General features: G+C 37.4%; 2 protein-coding genes across 3 annotated transcripts; one reads left to right on the top strand and one right to left on the bottom strand.

Annotated features, from left to right (window-relative positions):
* The first annotated feature begins 4,395 nt into the window (after window positions 1-4,395).
* Window positions 4,396-18,017, top strand: VPS41 (vacuolar protein sorting 41). 2 transcript variants are annotated; one of them, XM_086228320.1, is made up of 23 exons: window positions 4,396-4,764; window positions 6,210-6,479; window positions 6,565-6,744; window positions 7,515-7,775; window positions 8,337-8,472; window positions 8,564-8,654; window positions 9,726-9,828; window positions 10,768-10,871; window positions 10,981-11,074; window positions 11,176-11,331; window positions 11,417-11,479; window positions 11,661-11,726; window positions 12,112-12,312; window positions 13,421-13,498; window positions 13,579-13,698; window positions 13,834-13,914; window positions 14,031-14,116; window positions 15,085-15,166; window positions 15,256-16,765; window positions 16,866-17,059; window positions 17,372-17,512; window positions 17,662-17,778; window positions 17,886-18,017. In XM_086228320.1, the coding sequence occupies exons 1-19, from the start codon at window positions 4,495-4,497 to the stop codon at window positions 15,694-15,696; spliced, it is 2,883 nt and encodes a 960-aa protein (XP_086084446.1). In that variant the 5' UTR covers window positions 4,396-4,494; the 3' UTR covers window positions 15,697-16,765; window positions 16,866-17,059; window positions 17,372-17,512; window positions 17,662-17,778; window positions 17,886-18,017. The 2 variants fall into 2 exon arrangements, with proteins under 2 accessions (XP_086084446.1, XP_086084451.1); XM_086228325.1 differs by having other exon boundaries at window positions 8,340-8,472.
* A 1,651-nt stretch (window positions 18,018-19,668) lies between these two features.
* On the bottom strand, window positions 19,669-21,706 carry LOC147298920 (septum site-determining protein minD homolog, chloroplastic-like). The gene is made up of 4 exons (XM_086228958.1): window positions 21,421-21,706; window positions 21,238-21,300; window positions 20,978-21,153; window positions 19,669-20,605 (listed from the first exon to the last, which is right to left on the bottom strand). Exons 1-4 carry the CDS (start codon window positions 21,704-21,706, stop codon window positions 19,703-19,705), a joined length of 1,428 nt encoding a protein of 475 aa, XP_086085084.1. The 3' UTR covers window positions 19,669-19,702.
* Between the last annotated feature and the right edge of the window lie 4,565 nt (window positions 21,707-26,271).

The following is a 26,271-nucleotide window of genomic DNA, read 5'->3' on the forward strand; positions in this document are numbered from 1 at the left end:
TTAAAGATCTTGAAAAACGAATGAGAATTGAGTAAATTATAGAGCATCAAAGTTTGAAATTTGTAAAGAATTTTATGCAGAAAAACAGCATGAACATGTTTTACCATAACTTGTTTAATCATAAATTGGTCATTTCTTAACCTTTTTGGATAATTCAAAAGCCTAAATTAAAGCATTTTTCGTGTAGATTATGTTGGTAGAATCATTTTGTACTGAAACATAACGTAAAAATCCAAAACTCATAATATACAGAAGCTACGTTTTATCTTCATATATTGAACTTGTAAAGACAACATGATATAATTTTAAGACTAAGTATAAGAAAAATTCTTTGAACTTACTTAGACAAAATATGAAGTGTTGAAGACAAGTTTTGAAACTTTAAAATTCGAATTTGAACTTCAAGTTGAAAGAGCGAGTCCTTCTCATAGCTTTTCTTGTGATATAATTTCAGACTTTAGGGTGAAAGGGAGGCTATTGTTTGTTGGTAAGTTGCAGGTGAAATGAGAAAGAGAGATGTCAGTTTAATAGAAGGGAGGAGGGGTTTGTGATTGGTGGAGAAGTGATGAAGAAAGTCTTTGTAAATTTGGAATGATGAGGGCTAAACATAGGCTTTTTGAGTGATAGAATGGTCAGCCTTAGTCATAACTTTGGGTTGAGATATTTTGATCTAAGTTCCTTGTATGTAATTCACGTAGTGTGTTTTGCTAATCTTACACTTAGTTATTACTTAAGGACATAATGGTAATTGCATATATAAATATGTGATTGTTAAATAAAATGTGTATAATTGAAATTATCTTACAAATGGCATACTTAGTTTTTTTTTTTTTTAAATAGTACTTAGGCTTAAAACTAATCATGTGTGTAAAGAAAAAAAAAATAATAAATATTTGAACAAATGTATTTCAGTAATTTACCAAACCTTCCAATCTCTACGATAGAAAAAGCATGCAAATGAACTTAAAGTTGTCATAATCTTCTAAAGGTTTTAGGATATAGTTGGGCAATTTCCAAGCTTGCGATAGTCTAATGTATTTTGTAGTTAAAATAGAATTTTCAAGTTATTACACCAATCACAATATAATATTCGTCTATTTTTTTAGATCAAATTTCATTATCGATTCAGGTTGGACCAAGTTTCGGTTTCTATAGTTTCAATTGTCATAATTTGATCATTGTAGATTTTTAATTGTTACAATTCAAATACACACCTTTAATTATAACATGTGACATAATATAATTAATATCCAATTATATCCTTGATATACTTTATAAGCAAATCAAGTCTCAAGTCTCTACTATAATCTTATAAATCTAGTTTTTAAAATATTTTTAACTAGAAACTCAGTCAAATAAAAAATTAAGTTCCAGTCCAATTTTTTCGTGTATGCAGATGTGGAGCATAAAAACTATACCACAGAGCGCTCGGTGCATGCAGATGCATCTTTTTACTTGCGATACATCTTTTTTGCTTGCAGATGCATCTTTTTTGTTTGCAGATGCTTTTTTTTTTTTTTGCTTGCAGATCGATGTAAGTTAGTTTGTAGATACAGGTTGCATCTGCAAGCGAATAGCGCCCGGTGAATTTGCCAAAAAGTTCTCATTTTGGACTTCTAATTAATAGTAAGGACTTGTAATTAATAGAGGAACTTATAATTGGGCTTAGTTTAAGATTGCTATGAGAAAAAACTGTTGTAAAGTAAAACAACTGTAAAGTAAAGCAGTTGAGTGTTTGGTAAACTATGTTTTCAAAAGTGTTGTGAGTACAAAAAGCCGTATGAAGGTGTTTGGTAAATTGTAATGTAAAATTGTTGTGGCTATTTATAATTACTAAAATAGACATGATGCTGAAAGTGCCTTTTACTTATTTGTTTGGTAAAAATAAAATGTTTTTTTACATGTTTTTGAAATTTTTGGCTACATATTTGTATTAGCATTAATTTTTCAAAGAACAACATTATTAAATAAATATGCCTATTATTTTTTTGGGTATATAATAATTTTAATCGTACAAATAAAATATCATAATTAATGTTCATAATATTAAATATAATTAACAATTGACATATTTTTAAATTTAAAATAAACAAATGAAAATATAGATGTTTAAATAATTATAGTATATTGATCGAATAAAATAGGGATAAGATGTGATTTTCAAAAATCAATAAGGGTATTAGGGATAAAATAAAATTTTCATTGTTACTGTGATTCATTGCAGCTTTCAAAAGCACCTACAAACCTGCTTTCTATTTTTGCTGTGGGGAGTTGAGAATTGTGGGGCAAAACACTTTTCATGTTTTTACCAAACATCAAAACTGTTGTGGATGATTGAGAATTGTCATCCACAATAGTTTTTGGGTCCTCCACATCAATCCCAAACGGGACTTTAATGTGACTTCTTTTAAATTTTGTCCTAAAAGACTAAAACACGTAATCGACCATTTTAATATTTATTTATTTTTGTTGAAGAACAATTTTAATATTCAAAATTATCATACACATTACATATTCATTTCCTTTCCCTCTTCTTATCTTTCCTCCCCTGTTAGTCTCATGACTCTAACCTCCCTCTAATTAATACCTCAATCTCTTTTATATTTTTCTTTTATTAGTCATGCGTTTTTACACAAACTCTATCTATATGTTTTTAACTTTTTATTGACAACACCATTGGAGAATGGCTATGGGGTTGACATTAGGTCTTGATCGATTATCTTGACTGAATGGCATGACCATCTTGATCATCTTAAATCACACAATTGCTTAATGCAACATTAACTACGCGGTTCGGTCTTTTAAGTCTATAATCTATATCCACAAACGAAGACGACGAGAATAGCCTAATCACGTAGTATAGTATCTGCGTGGTTTGACTTTTTAAATTTTACACCCACTTCAAGCAAAAATAACAAGACAACTTCTCTAATAATCAAATACGTTATAGAGAAAACTGACATTTTGCTCTTTATATTATTGCACTTGTATCACTTTGCTTCATGGACCTCCAATTTAAAAAACTTATATATTTGACTTTTCAATTTTTCAATTGAGGTAATTTCGTCAATTTACTCAATAAATTGATACAAGTGATGAACATGTGAGTACCACTTTCCCCTCAATAAGGACTCTTCATGATGGATATTTAACTTTGTGTAAACGGAGTTTTGGATGAAAATCGAGCAAATTAAACTTAGATCCTTTAGACAATAGTTTTTAGATAGAGACCGGGGTGCTTTAAAATTTATAAGAAAATCATTTTAATTCATAATAATTTATAAGAAAATCCTTTTAATTCATAATAAAGTTCTTCCCCGATTTGAAGGGTATTTCCCCTCCTAGGGTGTAGAGTGGGCTTTGTATCCGCCCAAAATCTCGAAGTTAAAACCTAACATAAAGTCATCAAAGAAGAAAAATAAAAGGACTTAATTAAAAACCCCCAATCACTACCGATTTTAGTCTAAGAAAGATTCATAAAATAGATTAGACTCTAAGTCTCCCTTAATAAAATTATTTCAATTGGCAAAATTAAAAAATCAAGTACATTAATTTTCCAAAATGCAAATTTGGAAAGTAAATTAATACAAAAATAATAGTATAAGGAGCAAAATGACAATTATTTATACATTATATAAAATTGTTTGAATCACTCATAAGCTTGAGAGGTGATAGTTGCATCCTCTCTCTTTCTCTGAGGCGAGACGAGACAACCATCAGAGAGAGGTGAGCTCTTTTATTTTCCTTGAATTTGGTTAAGAAGGATTTTAAAGGGTTAAGGGGTCAATTTGTGGAGAAATTATTATGTGTATCTAATACACTGCTACATGGTATAATCAATTTAATGTGTCATAATATGAGTGAATGTTATTAATACTATACCCTACTAATATAAATATACAGTTTAATAATACATTTACACGTTAAATTGGTTACACCACATAATAGTGTATCAGATACACCCAATAATTTTTTCAATTTGTGAGCGCATTTAGATCAGTCATATAGTCATACGTAATTTGCCTTATTCTATTAACTAAAATGTTTTAGTGATATTTCTCACATGTCTAAATTCGGATCTCTCTCCTCAATTAAAAAAAAAAAATTGGCCTATTTTTTCAATGTTATGATAGACTTGATAGTGGCAACACTTGAAGCGAGAAGTGACCATTCGCAAAATAAAAAAACACAACGAACCCCAAACAGAAGTGAAAATGGACATTCCATGCTATAGGTGGCACTCATTGCTTCCAAATTCGTCACCACTCTTTTGTTGTCTTGCAAATTAATAATATATGTCGTACAAACCGTTGTGAAAAACGAAATAACCCAAATTATAAAAAAAATAAATAAATAAATAAACAACAAAGAAGGCCCAAACCAAACAGATCTCTCTCTCCCTCTCTCTCTGTCTTTCTCAGAGTCTCAAACTCAATCATTCTTCCACCTCTGGGAGACGACGAACCACGAGCAGAGCTGAAGAAGTACATAACAATGGCTCCGATTCCGCCAGACAACGGCGTAGAAGGAGACGATGAGAGAGAGGAAGAGGGCGAAGAAGAAGAAGAAGAGGAGGAAGAAGAGGAAGAAGAGGAGGAAGAAGAAGACGAAGACGAGCCGAGGCTCAAGTACCAGCGAATGGGAGGCAGCATTCCCACGCTCTTAACGAGCGACGTGGCGTCGTGTATCGCCGTCGCGGAGCGGATGATCGCACTCGGGACCCACGGCGGCACCGTTCACATTCTCGATTTTCTCGGGAATCAGGTGAGGAGCTGACTGAGCTTGAGCTTGGATTCAATTCAATCTTGCATCTTTTCATTGGGTAGTTGTGGAATTGTTGCATTGAAGATTGGGCTAGTGTGATTCGTGGAATTTGAGGCTGTTGTGAATTAGAGTGGAGCTGGTTGGATCTGTTTTTTTTTGGTAGTTTTGAATTTTTGAAGGTGTATTGGGAAATTGAGTATAGGAGCGTGAATAACTGGCATTTAGCTTAGCGATGGTCAATGGGGGTTTTAAATTAGCTCAAAAAGAAAGAAGAAGAAGAGGAAAGGGCATGTAGTAAAATTTCATTTCGTGAAGTATATGCAATAGTTATATAGATATTTCTTTTCCTTCTGCTGTACTTTAATTGTTTGTGCCAATCAAACTACGGAAGCTAATTCTGATTTAGACATTCCTGTGCGAAGTGAAGTTTCAGTTATTTGTGAACTTACATTCATGATTGAGTTCTACTTGTCCTAAAACCCTTAAAATCAAAAGCATTTATTTTTTTGCCCCGTAAATTACCCCTGTGATAGTTTAGGAAATGCAAAGTTTAATGTCGACAAGCAATGTACTTGCATGACTTTGGATATATGTAGGTAGTTTTTGAATTCACATTTCTTATATGCCACTCTCATCAATAACTCTTTTACTTATCTGATTGTTATATGCCACACTATTACATTTTTTTTTTATCTCTTTTATACTCTGATACATGCCATGCAGGGATGTTTCACCATATAGGCACATAGTAAGCGTAAGGCTATAATGCTTACGACTTATATTTATAGACAGTAGAAGAGTCATATTCCCTGGAAATTTTTGAATTTGCATTAAGTTAGAGGACTAAATCCCACTGCAAGTACAGTAAGAAACAGAAGGGTTAATTTGCCATCATGTCTTTTCATGTTCATATGTTTGATATTATGAATTTTTTTGTATCAAAATATATCAAGAAATAGAGTTTTTCTGCTTGTAATAAAAGAAAGGTATTAGTCTTGTTCTGAAATCAATTCATGATTCTATGTCAACTATGCTTAAAGTTTGGAATTTGGTTATGCAGTTTACAGAAGATCATGTAAAATAAGATAGTCTATCTCATAATTCGGTTACTAAGCATTTACTTGCGAATAAATTGTCTATTTCTTAATTATTGTTATCATCTATGAAAATTACCCTGCCAATACATTCAAATTGAAAAGAGTGGGTCTGTCAATTTCTTTTATATATTTTTTTGGGGCGGAGGAGGGGGAGGGGGGGGGGGGGGGGGGGTTGGGTAAAGTTTTAACTCTCTATTGAGATCTTTGAATTAATTCATTAACTAGTAGAAAGAATCAAGGGTTTTTTTCTTTTATGTTGTATATCATATTAAGGCTGATAGATTGTTGCATTTAGCCCCTGATTTTTCATAGAAGGCAATATCATGTATGTGATTGGCGTCTTTACAGGTTAAGGAATTCCCTGCTCATACTGCTGCAGTGAATGATCTTAGCTTTGACAGAGAAGGTGAATATATAGGAAGCTGTTCAGATGATGGGTCTGTTGTGATAAACAGCCTTTTCACTGATGAGAAAATGAGGTTTGAGTATCATCGTCCAATGAAGGCTATTGCTCTGGATCCAGTTTATGTAAAAAAATCATCTAGAAGATTTGTAGCTGGCGGTTTAGCAGGTCATTTATATTTTAATACAAAAAGATGGCTGGGATTTAGAGATCAGGTTTGTACTACACGTATACTATATCATGTTCAAAAAATTTACTGAGTATGCCTTTTAATTTCTCAAGACTTTTATGTCTGTCTAGGTTTTGCACTCTGGTGAAGGTCCAATACATGCGGTGAAGTGGAGGACAAGTCTCATTGCTTGGGCTAATGATGCAGGCGTGAAAGTATATGATACTGCAAATGATCAGCGAATAACATTCATTGAAAGACCACGAGGAAGCCCACGCCCTGAGCTTTTGCTCCCTCACTTAGTTTGGCAAGTTAGTGAAACAGTAACATGTGCACAGTACTTACATGCATCTGTAGTAAATAGGAATGACAACTCTTTTAATACATTTTTGACGTGATGCATGTTGGTGAAACTTGCCTACAGTGCTTGCATGGGGGGCTTCATGGGTGCAATTTGAGCTTTAAAGTCTTAGCGTTGTAGGAGATGTTATCTATGATTTGGTACTATGAACTGGGTTCGAAAGATTAAATTTGAAGTGTAGAAGGGACTGTATGACAGGTTGCTGGAATTCTGGGCGGCAAGTAATTTTGGGATTTTTAAGGTTGTTTCAAGGGGTAATTGAGGGCTAAAGGTAGTACGAAATATTTGTATTTTTAGGGTTCAGTTGGGGAAGGGTTGGGGAAAAGATTGGAAGGACTAGGAATCTCAAATATTCTATAACAACTTTGAACCCAAGGAAAGTCACCTAAGCCTCTTACAACTCTTGGAGAATAATAGACTCAACATGAGTTGACTAATAAAATATAAGTCTCTGCACATTAAAATTGTGAAATTCCACTTCTATCCCTGCATATAAAAATGCTTATTACTCTAAATCTAATGACTGAATTTAAAAACTGATTTAACCTAAGAATCCTTAGCACATCACCTTCAGAATTATATACGATGAATTTGTCATAGATTAGAAACAGCATCTAAACCTTCTTTTCTAGTTTGCATAAATGTGTTTTCATATTCCTACTAATAAAGTAATTGTGGTGTTGTTTTCATGCATCGCTCACTGTTCTTCATCACATTCAGGATGACACTCTGTTGGTCATTGGCTGGGGAACATCAATCAAAATAACATCGATAAAAACAAATCAGTCTAGTGCAGCCAATGGCTCATATAGGCATGTCCCAATGGCTAGCATGAACCAGGTGGATATTGTGGCATCCTTTCAGACCAGCTATTTTATTTCTGGAATTGCTCCTTTTGGTGATTCTTTGGTCGTTCTAGCCTATATTCCTGGTGAAGAAGATGGGGAGAAGGAATTTAGTAGCTCTCTTCCATCCCGGCAGGTATTTTTTTTCCTCTCATGTTGTATGATATACATCTGGTCCTGGTGATTTGTCTTTATCACAGTCAAAAGTTGCCTATCATGACATATACACTATCATGATAGTGTATATGTCTCACAGATACATTATGAAATATAATTCACTTTTTCTTATCAGGATACACTGAGACATATACACTATCATGATAGATTATGCAATATAATTCATTTTTTTCTTACCAGAGTACTCATATAGCTCTATGTAGTTCATTTTGTGTATTGAACTGGCCAGATGGGTGCTTCAACGAGCATTTCATAAACTTATAGCAAATTTGACGGAAATGACCATTCAAATACACGAAATGAAGTTCAAGGAGCAATGTGACTCAAATTGAAAGTTAGGGACCAAATTGAGACATAAGCTTAAGTTAAGGGAGCATCTGCACAAATTACCCCCCAAAAAAAAAGTTATGAGGGATCTATATGGCTATATCTAATTAACTCTAAAATAAATCCACGCCCACTTTCATTATATTTCGATTGTACCCTATTATTGTTTCTGACTCATATAGTCTATTTGAAGCAGGGAAATGCACAGAGACCAGAAGTCCGTATTGTAACGTGGAATAATGATGAACTTTCAACAGATGCCTTACCTGTACATGGCTTTGAACATTACAAGGCTAAGGACTATTCCCTTGCTCATGCTCCTTTCTCAGGTTAACATACTTATTATTGAAGTTCATGGTTTATGTATAGCTAAATAATTTACATTTATATAGCTGTAAAACCCTTTTAGTGTGAATCTAGGTAGCAGCTATGCTGGTGGTCAGTGGGCTGAAGGTGATGAACCACTGTACTATATTGTATCCCCAAAGGATGTAGTCATTGCAAAACCCAGGTCAGTTCTGTCTCTTTCATTTGTGGCTTCTCTATAGATTAAATGATGTATGAATATCTCTATACCTATTCAAAGGAGCTTAAAATACCAAACTTAAAATCTCCATCTGAATTATTGAAGCAAAACCCTGTAGTGAACATGTGTTTGATTTGAAGTAAACTTTTACACTTTTAGATTTACTACATCATTGGTTATCTTTCATTATTTGTACATCCATCATTGAATCATTGCCTTCTTATGTTGACACCTGAAATAAGGATGATTTAGGGAATGAGCTTAGTGTTGATTTTAAGCCCCTGAGATCTTTGTTCTTTGATGTAAATTAGACCTAGAACTGGAGATGACTTCTGACAATTGAAAAACAGAAAAAACAATCACACGCAGCACACACAAACACAAGAGATTTATACTGGTTCGGCAATAAACTTGTGCCTACGTCCAGTTGTGATATCTCCTGAGAGATTCACTGCACTATGGAATAAATTCAGAGATTACAAGGACTTTTTGGAACCCTAGAATCTAAATCCCCTCTGCAGAATACCCTGAAAAACTCTCAATCACTTGGCTCTCTCTTTGCTGGTGCTTGTGTCGAAGACATTAACTAAAACCTAGGGCTGCTGCAACCTATTTATAACTCATAGGTTGCAGCTAACACTTATGTTTCAGCTGGGATTCCTAATCCTAGTAGAACTAGGTAATTGGCCTAATTAGCTAATTCTAATTCCTTGTACAATTAGAAATACTCAGAACTCCTTCCTTAACTAGGAAGACCTTGCGCAAATCCTCTCAGCATTCCTAAAAACTGTACCCCACTAGGAATAACCCAAACTGCTACTTTCCAGATTTTTGATGAGCCAAACACAACACTTAGTTGTAAATCTTTTCAATACATTAAATTCTGATAATGTTGATTTATGTTTTTGAAATTAATTGAATAAGATTTTGAGGGCTACTTGAGTGGAGGAGTACATGTGGAGTTTTATACAATCATAGAATATTTGTGAAGCTAAATATATCTTAATCTGAATCTTGCAAACTTGATCAAGAAACGGATCCATATGTTATTTTCAGAGATGCTGAAGATCATATTGCTTGGCTTCTTCAACATGGTTGGCATGAAAAGGCTTTGGCTGCTGTGGAAGCAGGCCAGGGACGAAGTGAACTTCTTGACGAGGTATTATCAATTCTTTCTCATTTTTATATCACATTATAGAAAACATAAAATGCCTCTGTTATGTTTTTATTCATTCTAGTGGCTCTTTTCTTCCTCAAGTAAAGCAGTTCAAGTGGTGAATAAAGTTTTAAGAGTTTTTAAAATCTGTCCCCACTTCCTTGACACAGTAATTAGCATAGCATATTGAAAGTTGAGCTACACTTTTTCCAGCCGTCTGGCTAAGATTGTGTAGTATCATTTTTTGTTAGATTAAAAGTTGAGCTACATTGTATCATAAAAAAAGTTGAGCTACATTTAAATAAGTCAGGTCATATATAAATATAGATTATTTAGCTTTCTATGCATTTTGGTTTGTTTTTTATTTTGTTTTTTTCTTAAGAAACAAAAATTGTATTTAAAAAGAAAAAGATACATGTAGGATTAGAGGGAAGTCCATCAAAACCTGGATATCATCAACAAGAAAAAACCCAAAAGACAATCAAATCAAAGCTCCCCTCAGTCAAGAAGAATAACACTAGGAGCAGTATCTTTAAACTGTTTAGTTAAAGATTCCCGAAGAGAAGCTAAGAACAATACATGAAATGAAATTAAGAAAATAAAAGGAAGGAGGGGCATTCTATGCTTTATGTGCCTTTGATACACATGAACAAAGTTCCTTTTTTTGATAAGTAATAAATGAAAAAAGTTACTGGAGGGGCTTGAGGCACAAGCACCATGGTGGATATTAGCTTGCTTTTTCCTCTTTCCTTCTTGTCAATAATTTGGATGCTGTTTAGATGGCTTTTGAGTAGGGCTGTATCACATGCACTTCCTCATCTAGAACTTTCTTTTATGTGGTGTTATTCTGTAGTTGGCTTGTCTCCCTTTCCACTCTTAAAATCCATGTAAATTTAACATATTTAATTGCAAAGTTTGTTCAATTATGTTTCCTATCTCTAGGTTGGTTCTAGATACCTTGATCATTTGATTGTGGAAAGAAAATATGCTGAAGCTGCATCTTTGTGTCCCAAATTGTTGCGAGGATCTGCTTCAGCATGGGAAAGGTACTAATTACCATTCTATGTTACCCGTTTTTTAAAATCTTCACAGTGTATAACGGGCAAGTCTGTCATGCAACTCTTCCAAATAACTGAAGCGGATTGTACTTTACAGATGGGTCTTCCACTTTGCTCATCTGCGTCAGCTTCCAGTATTAGTCCCATATATACCAACAGAAAACCCAAGACTACGTGATACTGCTTATGAGGTTTGTTAGGAAATTTTTTTCCTTTGAACTGCTAAATTTTGTTTACACACTTTTTGATTTGCCAGCTGGGGAATCATGCTATCCTGTTTCTTCTGTGTAAGGTTGCTCTTGTAGCTCTGGCTACAAACCCATCTTTTCATAAGGAGCTCTTGTCGACTGTTAAATCTTGGCCACCTGTGATTTATTCTGTATTGCCCGTTATCTCAGCAATAGAACCGCAGCATAATACATCGTCCATGACAGATGCTCTTAAGGAGGTCAGTCAGAAATTATTTGTATGGAATACGAATTTTGAATATTATGATAAGTATGATTTTATTAGACACCCCTTCTCATTTTCAGGCACTAGCAGAGTTGTATGTGATTAATGGGCAATATGAGAAGGCATTTTCACTATATGCTGATGTAAGTGTTGTTGATGCATATTCATGCGCAAACACGTTATTCACAAAGCACATCCACAATTAGATTGTGCTACATTATTTTTGACATCTTTAAGATTCTTTTGGAAATTAAACTTATGTATTTAATATTGTGTGTTGGTATCTAATTGTTAAGTTTTCCTTTTTCTTGTTTTAATTTTCAGCTTATGAAGCCAGACATATTTGCCTTTATCGAAAAACACGATTTATATGATTCTATTCGGGAAAAGGTATGGTGATATAAGGTCACAACTTATCTATTGTCTGTTGGAATTTGTAGTGTTTATTGTTATAGTTGTTATCCAGAGAAGAAATTCAGAAGTTCATGCCTCAGTTTCAAAAAATGTTCAATGGTCTTTTTTGCATTGATTTTCCAGAAGAGGTAGCCTTCACAATTTCAGATGTATTTTTGGTTCTGATATAAAAAATGGCATTATCATTTTCTACCTAAAATAGACAAAATCACAATTCAAAGAAACCTCTCTATATCTGGGGTTGGGGAATTTGTTTTAGAGATGAATAATTTTCAATTTCCTGGTTGTTTTATCCTTCTGTCATGTTTGCTCATGCTATTTTCTTTAATTATGTGGTTGTTTGTTGTCTGTACCTTTGCAGGTTGTCCAACTGATGATGCTCGATTGCAAGCAAGCAGTTCCTTTATTGATCCAAAACAAGGACTTAATTACTCCATCTGAAGTTGTAAAACAACTTTTGAAAGCGAGTGATAAGTGTGATTCCAGATATTTCTTGCATGTATATTTGCATTCACTATTTGAAGTAAACCCTCATGCTGGAAAGGATTTTCATGATATGCAGGTAGTGTGGAAGGGCTGAAATAGTTTAGTTGCTCATGTGGTTATATCGGCTTCTTTTCTTTTAAGTTCTCATTGTTTAAGTGATGAAGCTACTTACACTTGAATAATTGCTGCGTTACTCCATTGACGGTTCCTGTATGACATAATTGAATTGATCTAGATATTAGTTAATAAGTCTCTTAACTATTCCCCAAATCTTATTAAGACAAGGTCAAAATTGAGTTCAGGTGGACAAATTAAATGCTTGCACAATCGTATCACTATCAACTTGGCATCTGGGAACTTTATGAAACTCTTGCAGCCCACTGGAATATTGTATTAATTAATTTCTTCTTCTCTGAGTTTACTAGATGCGTGGAACCATGATAATTGGCTTTCCATTTTTCCCTCTTTCGGTTGAAGAAAAAAGTTATATGCTCATGTGTGCATATAGCTTTCAGAGAATAGTTGGGGTGTTTTTTTTTTTTTAACTTGTGATATCTTATTCTATTCTACCTTCTTTTTGGAACTCTTGGGTACTATGAATTTAATGCATTGATGTAATACATTTTCCTGATTGTTCTGTCTTGTCTTCTTCAGCAGCCTATTATTTGTACTTCCTGCTATGGCAGCTTTCCTTCGTAAACTGATCACTTAACCCCCCACCTCTGGTATAGAAAAAATGTGGTTGGGTTGGTTATATCTCCCAATTGTTTGTGGTTCTAACTGACCTGCCATTGTGAAGGTGCCTTTAAGTATTTTCCAAATTCTGAAAAAAAAAAAAAAACTGTTTCTGCCTTTTAGGATTAGATTTTTATATTAATGGCCTACATTTTGATATGAAGGAATTAATCATACTGAAATGGCATGTCTTCGTTATTGCTAAAAAATATGTATTAGGCATTATAGGATTTTGTGATAACAGTTTCATTTCAAGAGGTGTCTCCATTTCTATTATTAGATGCCTTGCTTACAATGTTATTTTACGAGGTCTTATGCTTTTCCTGCTTGCTCAGGAGCTTGTGTTTGGTTATTGCAATAGTTTGTGCTGTTCATTGAAATTTTATCTATGTGTTTGCTTGTGTGCATGTTGTCTAACACTTATGCTGTCCTTTGTTTTCCTGTGGTAGGTAGAGCTTTATGCAGAATATGATTCAAAGATGCTACTACCTTTTCTTCGTAGTAGTCAACATTATACACTTGAGAAGGTTTGAACAGCTAGTGATTGATCAATTAAGATGAATGTTAAATGTTTGTCAATGAATTGACTTTTGAAAATAAATCGCAGGCATATGAAATTTGTATCAAAAGAGATCTCTTAAGGGAGCAAGTCTTCATTCTTGGAAGGATGGGAAATGCAAAACAAGCCCTTGCTGTAATCATTGATAAACTAGGGGATATTGAAGAGGTACCTCATGTCCTCTTATCATGGAAGAGGATTTTCTTTCTACTGATGATATTCTTCAAATGTTCCTTTGGGGTTATTTATCTGTTTACTTTGAAGTGTGTTGGTGATAATGATAAGTGTAATGCTTGTGCACAGGCTGTAGAATTCGTGACTTTGCAGCATGATGATGAACTTTGGGAGGAATTAATCAAGCAGTGTCTTCATAAACCTGAAATGGTATTTATATTGGCTAGTCTGTACAATTATATTGTTTATTGTTTATGCATATTTTGGTAATGGATATTTTAACACGTCTTAGGTATTCCTCTGAATTTTCTTCCACTAATTAACAGGTAGGCGTGTTACTGGAGCACACAGTTGGAAATCTTGATCCTCTTTATATTGTGAATATGGTTCCCAATGGGATGGAGATTCCTCGGTCAGTTTGAATACACTATTTTTGTGTTCCTTAATAGTTACTTTCTTATATTCTCTCTTTTATCAATTTTAATGCAATTTTATGTTTTCCTAGAAAACCCAGAAAATATGAATTCTGATATTTTAAGCATGGAACTCATGAAATTCTTCACGTGTTGACATTATATGTGCTTTGTTTTTTTGTTTTTTTTTCTGTACCAGTTTAATCATTTTGAAGATTCCACCTGTTTTGGGGGAAAAATACTGTTTTTTCTCTGTGTGCTCTTTTTTTTTTTTTTTTTTTTTCTGTACCAGTTTAATCATTTTGAAGATTCCACCTGTACAGGGGGAAAAATACTGTTTTTCTCATGCACGCTCGTAGCATTAATTATGTTATGATATTAAGTTTTTGAAACTACTGACCTGTGTGGAAATTAACCTCCCCCTTGTGGTGGAAGAAAAAGGAACTAATATTTTGCTCACTTTTAATTAACTAATTACTTCCCATTATTAGGTAAATAAAGTCATAGACATACATAGACATGGATCCTTTACTTATCTTGACAGTTGACACTTCCATTATGTGGCCTATATTACAAATCCAAGGGCTACCATGTTTTGTTTTTCTTTCAGCAGTGAAAGTCAAAGATATTAGTTGTTGGATTTGTGATAGTTTGAAAATCAAGTATTGTCTAGACAAGTAGATTATTTATATCTGACAGACATAGATAACATATGTTTACATAATGTTCCGATCTGAGGACTAGCATCTCAGCTGTTCAATCAAATATGAATGATTAAGATGTAGAGTGGGTGATCTTAGTAGTCAATAACTGTGCATGCACACACACACACATGTGTTATCAATATGTTGAAACTTGCTAAACACCAACATAAACGGAAGTTCGATGTTTGTCAGCGATAAATTTGAAGTTTCGAGCATTTTTTCTGGAAATATTAGTACTAACCTTCAATAATTTTCTTTATCAGGCTTAGGGATCGGCTAGTCAAAATTGTCACCAATTACAGGACTGAAACATCTCTAAGACATGGGTGTAATGACATCCTTAAGGTACTCCTATGTTCATGTAAATTTGTTGCCTTTTATTTGGATATAGCACTTTTTTGAAAATTCTGAGATTGGGTGTAATTGGTAAACAGACTGATATTGTCAACCTCTTGGTCAAATACTACAACGAGGCAAGGCATGGAATTTACTTGAGCAATGAAGAAGACGAGGCACGAGCAAAAAGGAATGATGGTAGGACTTCTCAGGTGATTGAGAAATCACCTGGTGTGAGAAGCATGGAGGTTAAATCAAAACCTAGGGGTGGTGCAAGGTGTTGCATGTGTTTCGATCCCTTTTCGATACAAAGTGTTAATGTCATTGTTTTCTTTTGCTGTCATGCTTATCACATGACTTGTCTTATGGATTCCACCTATACTAGTGGAGTGAAAGAGAGTGGGGACACTCAGGAGAGAGTAGAAGATTATGGGTGTGGTGATAGTGATGTGGATGATGATGGTGATGGTGATGGTGCCCAATCAGGTGGCTCTCGTCTGCGTTGTATCTTATGTACTACTGCTGCTAGTGGAGCTTAGTGATTGCATTCAAATCAGCGTGCAATTGTTCGTACTAGAATGTTTGCATGCTCATTTTTTCTTGTTCAATTTTCGTGTGCAAGTGCACATATATGGGCCTTCTATTTTTTGGTTCTCTTGTTGTGCTTTTGGTGTCTATTCTTGTATCATAGTTATACATATTTGTTGTGGAAATCGGCTTTTTATTTACGGCGAGTTTTTGAGGATTGTTGCCATTAGGCCTAGTTTCTTCCTTCTTTTGTTTTTGGGTCTGATTTAGGCCTAGTTTCTTCAGTGCACAGGCAATTGCAGGTTTGTTTGAGTTGATTGTACCTGCAAACTTCTGAAAAAAAAAAAAAATTCAATTATATTTTATAGAGGATACCAATGTATTGACTATTATTGAGCATATATGTCACTCGTAAAAACTTTTTGTCTTCTCCTCAACTTTTCTCATGAACATTGCAGAGACGTACTGTAAATTGGAATTCTCCAACTATTCAAATGCTCCAGAAATTTCAAGTAGATAAAAAAAAAAAAAAAAGTAATCTACGAAAGACAAAAAAAGACATTTCAGTCTTAAATACTTCCACCGAATATAGCTTTAAAATGGGTGTACTTTTGTTTTAAGACCAGCCTTCTTCATGCCCAATTTCTTAATTTGAAGTTCTCTCAATCTAAATAGTAATACAATAAAATGAGTCCTTAAACATTTAAATATCAAATAAAAATATGAGTGATTATATTCCTACTCCTGTGTTTTATTTTTCTACCAACTTTATTTTTACACTCTTTATTAAATTTTTAAAAATAGCGTGAATAATGATAGATTTGACGAATTATTTTTATTGTTGTTCTCTTCTTGAGTCACTTGATATGGGCTTCCTATTATGACCATTTCAACTACAGGGCTGATAGCTATGCTACATTTCAACAAAGATATATGATCAATTCCAAGCATTGGGGTGGCTTCAATATTAGTGCACCCATTTTTGCTTTCTTGGGTGCAGAACAACCGTTGGATAATGATCTAAAATCTATTGGCTTACTGATAATGCCATTCAGTTTAAAACTCTCCAGATATATAGAGGTATGAATGAATTTTTAGCTCAGACCTACACTCTTATTTTGATTAGATATAGAAATGTTCTCTTATCAGACCGTATTAAGACTTTTATTTTTCTCATTAGCACCGGTACTACGGGAAATCGATCCCATTTGGGTCAAGAGAAGAAGCATTTAAAAATGAAGCACTCTAGCTTGGGTACTTCAACTCAGCTCAAGCTATAGCAGATTATGCAGAGATCCTCATACATGCACGTAAAGAAGCAACTGCATGCTGAACATTCTCCAGTCATTGTTATTGGTGGATCATATGGTGGAAGTGAGTGACTGTTGACTCTTCTCATAGAGAAAAACTTGTGTGGAGCTGTTGATGCAACACAATAGTGCTCAACGAACAAAACAGTCCAGTTAACAGATGACATATATGCATGTGTCCCGATTCAATGATAATTTTATCTCGTGGGCATATGTCATTTCTTAACCGAGTTCTGTCACTCAGCACTGCCACATAGCATAAATAGTCCCACACAAGTTTTTCTCGTCTTCTTCAAAATGATTGGATTAATTAAGGAAATTTTACCCATATTTTTAATTTTCCCCTTTTGTGTTTTTCCTAAATTTGATGATACAGCTAGTGCTTGCTACATGGTTTCGGCTAAAATATCCCCACATCGCTCTTGGAGCTCTGGCCTCGTCCGCTCCAATTCTTTACTTCGATAACATTGTTGGACCAGAAAATGGATACTTCTCCATTATTTCCAAGGATTTTCGAGTAACATATATCTATCAAACTTCTCTTTGTTTTTGTTTGTCTTTTATTTGTTTTGGTGTTTTTCCCTTTTGCTAATTTTATCATCAGTATTCACTATTCAGTACAACAAATAATTAACCCTTAATTATGATTTTCATGCATATGTGTAGGAAACCAGTGAGACATGCTACCAAATAATTAAAAAGCTAGTTATGGGATGAAATTGATGAAATTGCTTCTGGGAACAATGGTCTCTCAATTCTTAGCAAGAAATTCCATACTTGTAGGTAATTAGCTATAACCTTGCCATTTTCATGTTTGAGATTTAATTATTAATTCCATAATTAATAAGAGTGAACTGGTTCTAATGCTCTTTTGTTTTATTTTTTTTAAGTCCCTTGAACAAATCTTCAGACCTGGAGGACTACTTGATGGGATTGTATGGTGATGCAGCTCTATACAATAGTAACCAACATATCCACCACTTGATGCAATCTGTGGGGGCATTGATGGAGCTTCTTTGGAATGATACTCTAGTAGAATATTTGCAGGTGTTGTTGCAGTTGTAGGAAACAACTATAATGCTATGTCAATGAACCCCAAAATGTATATCTGAAACTAGTGTGGGGTGGTCACAGCAGGTAACTTAATAATTAATTTTTTACAATTTAGTTATCATGAACGATTGAGATGCATCTTAATTATCTATCCCTCATGTCTCATTTTTATCCCCAAAATTCATTTTGACTCACTTTGATCCCTAAACTACGATCCATATTTTAAATTGCTCAATTTTGTGAAGTCTGCATCATCGTCATCTCCGTTAGTCAAGCACATGCGTCACTTACATGGCAAATTCAATGGGCACCCACGTTAGCTTGGCTGATGGAAAATATGAAAAACTTGATGGAATGTGATAGTTAAAATACAGATCAAATAGTATAGGCATAAGTAAACCTCAAACTTAATGCTAGTTCTCGGAAATTTATTTCACATTAACTTGTAGCAAATGTATCTCGTCCATCGATCTAATCAAATTCGATAATATAAATATAAAATTTATATGATTTGTCTTTTAACTTGTTTGTTTATGATCTAGACATGTAGTGAGATGGTGATTTGATGTCCATATGACGTCTCTGTAATTGTTTTTTTTTGGGCTAGTAGAGTTGCTTCCAAAGCAGCTGAGGCTTCAGCTTCCAAAGGCGAGGATGCACAATTGGCTTTAGCAATGCCATCAAGAAATTTGCCTCGGTGGTCGCGGGCGATAACCCCCACCCCGGCACAGGAGGTCGCCGGATCCCAAGCACCGTCGAAGTTGATTTTAACAGTTCCTGGGGCTTGAGGATTCCATTTGGGTCTTTGTTGTTGGGCATCACTACGTTGTGGTTGATTCGAGGCTTGGATGTCGCTGGTAGTAGATGAAGAGACATCTTTGAATTCCATAGCAGCGTCTTCAGCGACATGGGCAGTAGATAATGGTGACGGAGTCACAGCTCATACACAAACTTGCACCTACCTTTCCAGATGTGCCAACATAGGAAAGCAATTCTAATGAGTAACCACTCTTCATCGTCTTTTGTAGTACATGCAGGAAAAGTTAGAGTAGCAAACCAATGTGCCAAATTTGTAATTTCATTACATTGAATTTTGGCTTATTATGATTTTTGCCCCCTGAACTATGATCTCATTCCTAATGTGCCCCCTGACTTATTAATTTTATCAATTTACCCCCTAACAGTTACAACGTTAGTCTAATATACCCCTTCGTCCAATTTCCGTCTCAACTTCCGTCTATTTTGCTGATGTGGCAGGGTAAATTGGTCATTTTGACCTCCCTGGACCATTCAGCATCCCAGCCTTTTCCACCTAGACAGCCCCCAAATGCCACATACCCACATGTGGGACCCACCCGATGCCAGCTCAGCTGGCCCTCTTTATCTCCTCAAATCCCCATCTCTTTATCTCAGCTCGAGCTTACCTCTCTCCCTCATCAATTTTCTCTTCTCATCTAACAGTTACACAATTGCAATCCCTAAAACCTAATACAAGAAATCTAAATCTAGCTATCAATAGAGAAACACAACCATAGAAATGAAGAAATGCAATCTTTACTGAACCACTCTGTACACTGCTTCTCACTTCTGCAGATAAAACACAAGCAAAGAATACTTGGAACCTCCATACCGCTCCAAAAATGGGGTAACTTTTTTACCCTCCAAAGAAGGAGAAAAAGCCGCGCTTCTTGGGCTCTTCTTCAACCATGACAGCCTGCATACTGTCTTGCTCCACAAGCCTCCACGCCGCCTGCTCGAAAGCCAGTCCAGCCAATGTGGGTGGCCTATTCAGAACCAGAGGGTATCCTCTATTCGTGCTCCGAATGACCTCAGAGTCCTCCGGAATCATCCCTAGCAAAGCCAAACCCAACATCTCCTGCACGTCCAGCACCGACATCATGTCCTCGCCTTTGATCATATCAGTCCGAACCCGGTTCACCATCATCTTTATATCCCTTATCCCATCACACTCCAGTAACCCAATGACTCTGTCTGCGTCTCTCAAGCTCGTAATGTCCGGCGTGGTCACCAGCACGGCCTCATTGGCCGGCGTGATGGCGGTGATGAACCCGGCGTCGATGCCCGCCGGGCAATCGATGAGGATGAAGTCCGGCGAACCCTCTTGCCGGGCTTTCAGGGCGTCGACGACCCAAACCAAGGCTTTTCCGCCGAACCCAATTGGGAGTTTGGACCTGGGCTTGGAGATGCAGAGCAATTCGAAGTTGGACCAGCGCTTGTCCCGGACGAGAGCCTGGTCGAGCCTGCAGTCGCCGTTGAGGACCTCGACGACGGTGTAGTTGACGCGGTTCTCGAGGCCAAGGAGGAGGTCGAGGTTGCGGAGGCCGACGTCAGCGTCGATGGCGACGACGGAGAAGCCGAGGCGGGCGAGGGAGAGGCCGACATTGGCGGTGGTGGTGGTCTTGCCGACGACGCGGGGGGTCTCGCCGGACAATTCTGGCTTCCTATTCCATTGGAGGACGGAGCGGACAGTGAATGTGGGTTTTAGGGTTTTGGGGTTGTGGAAGGGTTTTAGGGCATAAGTATGGAAAATATCCAACTGGGTTTGTAATGAAATTGACAATGTATGGTTGTGTCCTGCTGCTTCGACTCATTTTGAAGAGAAGAGAAAATTGATGAGGGAGAGAGGTAAGCTCGAGCTGAGATAAAGAGATGGGGATTTGAGGAGATAAAGAGGGTCAGCTGAGCTGGCATCGGGTGGGTCCCACATGTGGGTATGTGGCATTTGGGGGCTGTCTAGGTGGAAAAGGCTGGGATGCTGAATGGTCCAGGGAGGTCGAAATGACCAATTTACCCTGCCACATCAGCAAAATAGACGGAAGTTGAGACGGAAATTGGACGAAGGGGTATATTAGACTAACGTTGTAACTGTTAGGGGGTAAATTGATAAAATTAATAAGTCAGGGGGCACATTAGGAATGGGATCATAGTTCAGGGGGCAAAAATCATAATAAGCCTTGAATTTTATAGGTGAAACTGCTGCTAAACCAAGCTCCTCTGGCCCAAGGGCAAAGAAATAACATATGCTCAATCGTCTCTGGGGCTTCGTTACAAATACTGCACAAGGGCGTAAGTAGAACCCTTTGTCTGAAGAGGTTGAAAAAAACAGGGAGAGCATTACTCAAGTACTTCCAGAAGAACAACTTGACCTTGGGGAGCACTTTAATGTACCAGACCTTCCTCCATGTAGAAGTCTCAATCTGGTAAGAAGCACCAATGCCTCTCGGGATAGATCTTGAAGAAAAAGAATGGGCCAAAGAGTAACCCGATTTGACTATATGAGTCTGTCATTTAGATCTTCAGGGCCCAAAGGGATCTTTGCAATAGCTTGTTTAGTATTATCATCAAACAAACCATGAAAAGGGGAGAGGTTCCAAGATCGCTCTAACCACTCAATTAAAGACTCCACCTTCTCAGGCAAAGAGTTCGAGTAATTCTCCACCATGAGAACTCTGCCCCCATCCAAGTTTGGAATCCATTTATCCTCCCATATATTGATGCTTTTCCCATTTCCCACTTGCCAGATAGACCTTTCAAAGAGGAGGTCCCTGCCTATGAGTAAACTACTCCAGGCCCAAGAGGCTTTAGACCCTTTCCTAGCAGTGAGCAATTCCCCCCTTGGGTAGTAAATACTCTTCATGATTCTTGCACACAGCGAGTCAGCCCAAATCCCTCGGCCGTGAAGAAAAGAATAAATCCTTGAAAAAAGCCTCAAACTCCTTCATGATATTGCATTCACCCTGCACCCAGCTGCCAACAATTGATTTTATTTCAAAATCCTATTTTTTTGTCGTCTCAAGAGAGTCGTGAGGTGGAAGAATTTGGAGTTCCGATCTCTCTCCTTAAGCCAGTTAAGGCGGGAACGTTGTTTCCATTTGCCCAGAGATCTTCCACCTTCTTTTGAATTTCCTGGACATGGTCCCAATTAGACATAGAGTCCTGTATGACCTCCAATTCAAGCAGACACTTCTCAATCTCCTTTCTATTGTTGCCAAACTTTTTTTCTACTCCAAGTAATTAGCTCAGATTTACATGACTCCAGCTTCTTGATCCATTGCCAACCTGGAGGTCCCACAACAGGTTTAGACCAAGCCCGTTTGACAATACAATTACACTCCTCATCCCTTGCCTAGAAAGCTTCAAATTTGAAAGGTCTTGCATGGCGCAAAAGGGGGGGATCCGTGTGGATGATCATAGGGAGATGGTCCGAGCCAAAAAAAGGGCCATGGAAAACAGAGGTATCCGGCCAAGAAACCAGCCAGTCCACATTGACGACTGCTCAATCAAGTCTGCATTTGATGAGCCCCACCCCTGGCCATCGACGCCGCTAAGTGAATTTTGAACCTTTGAAGCCAAGATCGCAGAGGTTTTGTTGCTCCAAAAAATCTCGTAAAAATATTTTCTTATTGAAATCCCACTCTTTGCCACCTTCCTTTCCATGAGGAGCAACGGTTTCATTAAAGTCTCCAGCACACAACCACGAGCCATCAAAACCATTTCTAAAGTTCTCCAACTCTGTCCAAAAAATCTGTTTTTCATTTTCCCTACAGGGGCCGTAGAACCACGACATTCTCCAAACTTATTCATCTTTTTATTGGACAAGAATGTCAATAAGGTGCTTTGATGACATCTCAACCGAAACAGTAAGAGAGTCCTTCCACCATAAAGCCAGTCCCTCTCCCCTGTTCTCGGGGTCTACATACCAAGAGTGCTGGTAATTAAATCTTCTGCAAAGTGCTTCCATCCTATCCCATTTCGACCAAGTCTCTAAAAGAAAGAGGATAGACGGGCTATATTTCCGGATTAGCTCTCGGAGAGCATGAACCGTCGAGGATTGCCCGATACCTCGACAGTTCCATGCGAGGTAGATCATGGCGCCCCCATGGCTGCTTCCGGCCAGCCACCACAGCCTTGGACTTCGTCGTCCACTTTTGGTAAGTTTGAGGTAGAAGGAGCAGCGCCAATGCATGTAGGGGTGTCACGCAGCACTGTACAAATGGGAACATCCAGTAGGTCCTCCTCATTGAACTTTATATGGGTGTGGGGTACACCTCCCCCACGACGTCCTCTTCCACGCCTCCCTCGTCCCCTCCCGTGGGGGTTTGGACTAGGGCTTTCAATCACACCTGAAAGTTTGGGTTTTTTTGGTTTGGGGCTTTTTGGCGGGGTAGTGATATGCTTTGGTGAAGGTTTTTGTGTTTCGGGAGAGGAAGCAGGGCTAGGTCCGGGGATTTGTGAAGTTTTTGGTATTTGGATGGTTGAGGGGAACTTACCAGGGGAAGGGTCTAAACCAAGGGAGGAATGCGGAGAGTTGGGCGGGGAAAAAAAGAAGTAGTAGATAAATCAGTTATGGTGACAGGGCCTTGGAAAAGTGGTGACAAAGAAGCCAAGTCCTCTAGCATGTTGAGGGCCACAACAAGATCACCCCAAAGCGGGGTTGGGAAAATGGAGTTGAGGGGAATGTAACTGTAAGGGGGGGGAGGTGAGGGGTTAGAAAATTCTTATTCTGGCTTTTGGTGATCATGAAATTTTGGCTTGCTACAAGAGAAGGCATAAAATTGAGATTTGTTTGGCTGTCTCCTTGGTAGGATCGAAACAATGTATTGGTTAAGGTTTGAGTTTTGGGTTTTGTGTAGACAGTTTGACTTTGTGTAGGTTGCAGGTTGTCTAGGGAAGAGGGACAAGGCTGGGAAAGGTAGTTTTGGAAAAGCAAGGGTTGAGTGCTGAGGAGTTCCTGTGTAACTGGTAAGTCAACATCCAACTTCTCGGAGCCCTCAGACTCACCACTTTCGTCCAAAATGCGCATGCTTGTACTACAGCTGCCAATATAGGCTTTAGTTCTCCTGTCACTTTCACAATCACGTGCCTTTTGACAGCAAGTTGGTCCTTGTGGAAGGGGATTCGAAAATTCAAATCTCTCCCCAGGTCGCCTGCGGATTGGGGGGCGTTTCGCCGTCACACGGGTTGAGCGACTACTTTTCCGACGAATAGTCGGGACAGCCATCCAGTCATACATAACACCCGACGGTAGCTGTGTGGCGGGGAAAGGACAACCACCGCTGTGCCCCACTCTGCCACAACGAAACCAGATTTTAGCCAAATTCTCAAAGTAGAATTCAACCCATGATTCCGAGCGGCTGTCGTCTCGAGGCAGATAGAACCCCGAGGGGAGGAGGCTTCTTCCATCGAAGAGAATCTTTGCACGGACAAAGCTGCACGCTTCATCCTCATTATCTAGTGGGTCTAGCTTCCACTTCAACCACAGTCCCGACTCTTGCTGCAATGGTGTTTATGTTCCCCCTAGTCTGTTTTACCGGGGGAATGCCTCTCATTTGCACCCAGAAGCAGATGTTGTGGGTTGGTATTTCCTCCAAAGCCATGGAATGAGGCCATTCCTAAATATGGAAGTTGAAACCCATTGTTTTCCAAGTGAACCTTGTACCAGTCGTCTAGCTGTTCCTTCATTTTCAGCAGTAATGGTGAAAACGAGGTCATCTCTGTCATCCTGAGTGGCCAGTCGAAATTGACCGCATCCTGCAAGGGCTCGTCTAATCAGCCCTTTGGCAATACCTTTATTAGGAACCTTGCAGGCAAAGAGTGTACCAACCAAACAGATCCCACTGCTGACATCATTAAGGGTGAGAGATTCATCTAGGTGTATGACCATATGGTTCTGTTCATAGGTGGTTGTTTGTCCTCCATGGAGTAGGAGCAAAGGAAAGGACGGGTTGCAGGTCAAAGTTAAAGTGGTCAGGAGGATGGTGGGTTTTTTCCAAGGGAGAGGAGCAGTGGATGGGGATGGGTTAGGGAGGGAAGGGTCGCATATCGAGTTTTATGTGGTCAGGAGGGTAGTGGGTTTCCTTTTGCAAAGAAGAGGAGTAGTGAATGAGGATGGATCTAAGGGATAGGTCAGGAAGAGAAGATTTGTGGAAAAGCTAAGAAGAATATGTTAGTCAGGAAGGCAGATTCAGATCTGAAATCGGGGTTGAGTTCAAAGAAACTCAGATCTATCAAAAAGGTAGAAAGAACTCTCATACGAGAGGGATGAAACTCTCATACGAGAGGGAGAGATACCTTAGGATAAACAACTAGGTGAATTGATGTGTGAAACAAACTAAATAAATAAATAAATAAATGAAGCAAACAAGAGGAAACTCTAACAACATAAAGCAAATTGAAATATGTGCCACAAACATGTCAAACACATAATTCATCGTGAATTGGATTTGGATTTGGATGAAATAAACCAAAGTGGGTGAATAGGTATTAGAATATATATTCATTGTTTGTACACAATGAAGAAAATTAAATAGGCTTGTTGTTAGATTCTAAGATAAAGACCTTGTTGGTGGGCTTTTCCCCCAATTACAAGAAGAAAACACATTGGGTTTTGCTGGTCTTTCATGCAAATCACGGGCATTGGTGGAGTAGTACTCTACCGCCGACTTGTTATTTTTGGGTGTTCGTAAAGTAGTTGTTGAGTTTGAAAGTACACTTGACCAAAAAAGAAAGTTCGAAAGTATAAACTATGAAATTTGAGGGTTAAACGTTTAATTACACTTTATACCCTCTGAGTTTGGGTTATTTTTACTTTGCACTCTTACCTTCAAAACTCTACAATGTGCACTCTAACATTAGGTTCGTCTTTTAATTTATGCCTTCCGTTAGTTTGACCATGTTGTGCCCCTTTTTTGAGGCATCATTTGCTTACATATGAGATTTAAATTTTCTTATGTGGAAAGTGACAAGGCCTCCATCTTAGTTTATGTTGGGGCATGTGTTATGCATGTGAGACGACATGAGTAGATAATGTGGACGGAAAAGGGATAAGTTGATTTTATGAAAATGTCCTTAATAAAAACCAAGGTAGACGTGTCGTCATATGCTGCGTAAAAAAATGTGTGGATCCCATAACTTTCAGGTAAACAAATAACGCTTCAAATGGCGATTAAACACGACAAAACTAATGGTGAATTAACTGTTACTAAAACCATATATTTATTTGATAACAGTTCTTATTAAACGATTTCCGTTTTGGTTAATTTAATTTTACATGTGATTTTTAAAGTGTGAATGTGTGATATAGAAAGTGAACCATTTTGATCATGAGACTACACTATGAAATGGATAGGAAAAGAGAAAAAGCACAAAAAAAAAAGAAGCACAAAAGAGAATACAACTCGCATTCCTCAAATATGGAAAACA

The sequence above is a fragment of the Dryas octopetala genome, chromosome 1, assembly GCF_963921425.1.
Source record: "Dryas octopetala chromosome 1, drDryOcto1.1, whole genome shotgun sequence".
In the NCBI taxonomy this organism is placed as follows: domain Eukaryota; kingdom Viridiplantae; phylum Streptophyta; class Magnoliopsida; order Rosales; family Rosaceae; genus Dryas; species Dryas octopetala.

Bases quoted from the DNA above. Each gene is read 5' to 3' on its own strand.
- VPS41 (XM_086228320.1), top strand. From the start codon at position 4,495: ATGGCTCCGATTCCGCCAGACAACGGCGTAGAAGGAGACGATGAGAGA. The intron at 8,473-8,563 runs GTTAACATACTT...GTGTGAATCTAG, and splicing joins TGCTCATGCTCCTTTCTCAG to GTAGCAGCTATGCTGGTGGT. The intron at 11,075-11,175 runs GTTTGTTAGGAA...CTTCTGTGTAAG, and splicing joins TACGTGATACTGCTTATGAG to GTTGCTCTTGTAGCTCTGGC.
- LOC147298920 (XM_086228958.1), bottom strand. From the start codon at position 21,706: ATGAAGAGTATTTACTACCCAAGGGGGGAATTGCTCACTGCTAGGAAA. The intron at 21,154-21,237 runs GTACATTAAAGT...CAACCTCTTCAG, and splicing joins TCTACATGGAGGAAGGTCTG to ACAAAGGGTTCTACTTACGC. The intron at 20,606-20,977 runs GTGCCCCCTGAC...TTACAAACCCAG, and splicing joins ACTATGATCCCATTCCTAAT to TTGGATATTTTCCATACTTA.